The sequence below is a fragment of the Lucilia cuprina genome, chromosome 2 (genome assembly GCF_022045245.1).
Source record: "Lucilia cuprina isolate Lc7/37 chromosome 2, ASM2204524v1, whole genome shotgun sequence".
NCBI lineage: Eukaryota > Metazoa > Arthropoda > Insecta > Diptera > Calliphoridae > Lucilia > Lucilia cuprina.
Window position 1 is genome coordinate 62,472,960 of NC_060950.1, and position 4,599 is coordinate 62,477,558.

General features: G+C 27.8%; 1 protein-coding gene across 1 annotated transcript; it reads right to left on the reverse strand.

The window, feature by feature from the left end:
• Positions 1-1,332: 1,332 nt before the first annotated feature.
• LOC124421333 (dual specificity tyrosine-phosphorylation-regulated kinase 2-like) lies at positions 1,333-1,758 on the reverse strand. Its single transcript, XM_046956336.1, has 2 exons — positions 1,616-1,758; positions 1,333-1,537 (listed from the first exon to the last, which is right to left on the reverse strand). The coding sequence occupies exons 1-2, from the start codon at positions 1,703-1,705 to the stop codon at positions 1,355-1,357; spliced, it is 273 nt and encodes a 90-aa protein (XP_046812292.1). The 5' UTR covers positions 1,706-1,758; the 3' UTR covers positions 1,333-1,354.
• Between the last annotated feature and the right edge of the window lie 2,841 nt (positions 1,759-4,599).

The following is a 4,599-nucleotide window of genomic DNA, read 5'->3' on the forward strand; positions in this document are numbered from 1 at the left end:
GACTATAGACTAGACTATAGACTAGACTTTGGGCTATACTATAGTCGAAGATGTAGTGGAATCGGTACAACAACATATATAATTATCCAAATTTTTCAAAATTTTTTGAAACAAAAAAAAAATTAACTTTTCAATTACGACATACTACGTTACAACCCTTTGACAACACTTGTGAATTGCATAAATGTTTTTTTTATGTCAAGACTTCATTTTTTCTATAAGTTTCCTTTCATTTCTTGATTAACAATTAGTGTTACTTCTTATTTATCTTGATATATTTTTTCATATTTTTTTCAATTAAAAATTATTTATGTTTCTGTGGGCTTTGTTGCACTTTTACTGTTATTTCTAGTGCCATGGTTAGTTATCATGGTTAATCATTAATGTATTCATTTGTACTTAGTTGCAGTTAAAACAAGGCAGTAAAATCCTGTTCTAAAAATGGTTGTAAGTTTTCTCTTACAAAAGAATTTTTAGCGCTAGGAGGTTTGGCTGTAGCTTTCATATTTCTATAACAATTTATATATTTAGATGGAAGGGTTTTTTTTTCAATTTATTCATACATCAACACTTGACAATTCATTATTATTATTTTTTTTGCTTTCATTTAGATTAATATTAAATGTTGGTTTATTAAAAACATGTTTCCATTTACAAATAACTTGTTCACACCTTATAACTGACACAAATATTTTTTCATCATAACAAATTACAAGAAAATATGTCAAAGGATTTGTGTGGCAATAATAGATTCTTTTTAAAATATAAATATTCTTAATTAAATTGTACACTGTTCTACAAGTATTAATTTATTTCCATTATTACCCCTAACAAGTGTAATTTCTTTATCAAGTTACAATATTGTTGGTTTTTATTTACAACATCCATTTACCACAAATTATGATGCCGATGTATACATTGCCTGCAATCTATGTTAGTTTACGAGTATTTATAGGAAAAATAACACCAAATAGAATCTTTTGTTTCAAATAATTGGCTTTTTGTCAAGGATGTTGTTTTGAAATAGAAATGTAAAGAAATAATGACAAAAAAATATTTATGGCAAAATATTATAGGGTATAAATGTGGTTTGAAATGGCTAATAACAAATACAAACATTAAAGAGAAGGACACTCTATGTAAAAAGGACATTTTCTGAAAGGTCAAGGTTAATGCAGATTTTAAAAATTAAGATTTTGGGGTGTAATATTTTGAAAACATCAATGAAGCATAAATTACACAAGAATATTTTTAACATATTTATGTCTTGACATAAATATCTAAAGAAATTTTTATCATGACATACATTTTTTTAGAAAAATTTCTCTTAGACATAAATATCTTTGAAATTCTTCTAATTCTTACCTAAACTCCACATATCAATGGCGGTACCATACTGTAGTCCCAATATAACTTCCGGCGAACGATAAAATCTCGACTGTATATATGTGTAAATTTTACGATTTACATAACAAGAGCTGCCAAAATCAATGACCTTAATCGAACTACTGCCACGTTGCTTTAATAAAATATTTTCCTGTTGAATAGAAAGAAAAAGAAAATTTTAGATTTCAAATTCCACTTTTAATTTAATAGAATTCGATCGACTACTTACTGGCTTGAGATCACAGTGGATGATATTCTCTTTGTATAATAAACGTAAACATTTTACTATAGAATTACAAAAACGACGTATTAAACTCATACTAAAACCATTGTAGTTGTTCTTTTTAATCAATTCATATAAATTAAGACTGAAAAGAGAGTAAAAGAGAGAGAAATAATTAGTTTAAATATTAATAATATATAAATCTATATACTTAATAAATTCTAAAACATTCCTTAGACATTTGCCTAGCTGAACTAGAACAGAATTAGAACAGAACTAGAACAGAACTAGAACAGAACTAGAACAGAACTAGAACAGAACTAGAACAGAACTAGAACAGAACTAGAACAGAACTAGAACAGAACTAGAACAGAACTAGAACTGAACTAGAACTGAACTAGAACTGAACTAGAACTGAACTAGAACTGAACTAGAACTGAACTAGAACTGAACTAGAACTAAACTAGAACTAAACTAGAACTGAACTAGAACTGAAGTGGAACTAAATTAGAACTGAACTAGAACTGAACTAGAACTGAACTAGAACTGAAGTAGAACTGAACTAGATCTGAACTGCTGACCTTTAATTTATATCTGAACTTTTAAGAAACATTTTGTTTAAAAAAACAACACTTTTGCGTGTCTGCTTAGAAGCATTGCAAATACTTGTGTTTTATGACACAAAACAATAAACATATTTGTTATTATGATTAATATTAATAAGAATTAAATAAATACAAGTTTATTTGTTTTTATAATCAAATTTAACTTTTACGTTTTATTTTCTATATAAATAAAGTAACAAGTGCTGCCTGACACATTGACGAAATATGAGTTACAGACAAGATAATAGCTATTTAACTAAATTAATTTGCATACTTGTAGGCTGCTAACGAAATGTCTAAACTTTCTTTGTTTGTTGTTTTTTTTTTTGGCAAAATGACATCAATACTTTTGTTGAAAAAGTAAACCCAACATTTGCCAATGTGTGTTAAATGACATCATGGTTTCATGTAGGTATAACATTATCATTTAAACAAATATGTATTTTGAAAGTAAATTAAATTAAGCCTAAATAATATGCTTTTATTCTGTTCAGCATGTGTAAATATGCTACATATTATATATCTGTTTGTTTTGCTATTGAAGGTATTTTGGCATTTGCTATAGAATGAAAAAGGCTTTAAGATCTGTTAAGTTGGGGATTTTTTTACAGTTTTACCTTTATTGTAAAAGCTGGTGTGTTTTTTTCTATTTGAGTGTTTACAATCTTGTAAAATCTTTATGATATTTTATTTTATTCCCCAAATAGTCTGCAAAAGCTTTTGTATTGTTAAAAGCTTATTTGCCATTATTTAAAGGCTGAGTAAAGGATTTTATTGGGTGTAACATTGAAATCCTTTTAATAATACTGTAAGGTTTTATCTATAGCCAAAAAATAGACTAAATAAGGATGTTAATTATTGAAGGTTGTGGTTTGTTTTGTTAAGCAAAACCTACAAAAGCTTTTAAGAGTATAATTTAAGGCTTAAAAAAATGTTTTAAAATTGTGTAAAATTAGTACAAAATCCTAAATTTAAATCCATAAGCAATTTAAATTAAAAATAAAATCAATCTTTGTAATTTACAGAAACTTTTTCTGTAAATAATCATCATCTTTAAATAATCATTTACGAAAAATTTACAAACTATTGCCTAACTATTAGGCGCCTTATAAATTCATAAAAGCAGCCAATTAATTTGTCAAAAATTCCCTAAAACTTAACTTCACTAAAAAATTTTATGAAAAAAAAACACACTTCTATTTAGTTTCACAAAATTACCCCCCAAAAACAATGAAAACGGGCGGGTGGTATTTAGCTTTTGAAATTTTAATTTGTGTTGCATGTTAACTGAAAATTTAGGCGACACTAAGACCCCACATTAAAAAAAAAACATATAAACTGAAAACCATGAAAAGGATACTATTCCAAAATAAAACCACAAATGTTGCAAAAATCTATAAAGCGGAAACAAACAAGAGTAATTTAACGTTTTTATAAAACGAAATATAGTTTTAGTTGTTGTCGTCGTTATAGTAAGGTAAACTGATTAATTATTTGATAAAAATACAAAACACAAATTAGAGAATAAATAAAATTTTCGGCCATAAAAATGAACAAGACGATAAAATGAACATATTTAAAGGAAAACTATGAAATAAAAACTGAAACAGGAAGTTAAGGTCATAAAAATTCTCAAGGAAAATCAAAGAAAAACAAAGAAATTTCTTGAACTTAGGCATTATTTTAGGTAAGAACTAGAACAGAACTAGATCAGAACTAGAACGGAACTAGAACAGAGCTAGAATAGAATTAGAACAGAATTAGAACAGAACTAGAACAGAACTAGAACAGAACTAGAACAGAACTAGAACAGAACTAGAACGGAACTAGAACAGAACTAGAACAGAACTAGAACTAGAACAGAACTAGAACAGAACTAGAACAGAACTAGAACAGAACTAGAACAGAACTAGAACAGAACTAGAACAGAACTAGAACAGAACTAGAACAGAACTAGAACAGAACTAGAACAGAACTAGAACAGAACTAGAACAGAACTAGAACAGAACTAGAACAGAACTATAACAGAACTAGAACAGAACTAGAACAGAACTAGAACAGAACTAGAACAGAACTAGAACATAACTAGAACAGTACTAGAACAGAACTCAAAACAGAACTAGAACAGAACTCAAAACAGAATTAGAACAGAACTAGAACAGAACTAGAACAGAACTAGAACAAAACTAGAACAGAACTAGAACAGAAATAGAACAGAACTAGAACAGAACTAAAACAGAACTAGAACAGAACTAGAACAAAACTAGAACAGAACTTGAATAGAACTAGAACAGAACTAGAACAGAACTAGAACGGAACTAGAACAGAACTAGAACAGAACTAGAACAGAACTAGAACAGAACTAGAACAGAACTAGAACAGAAC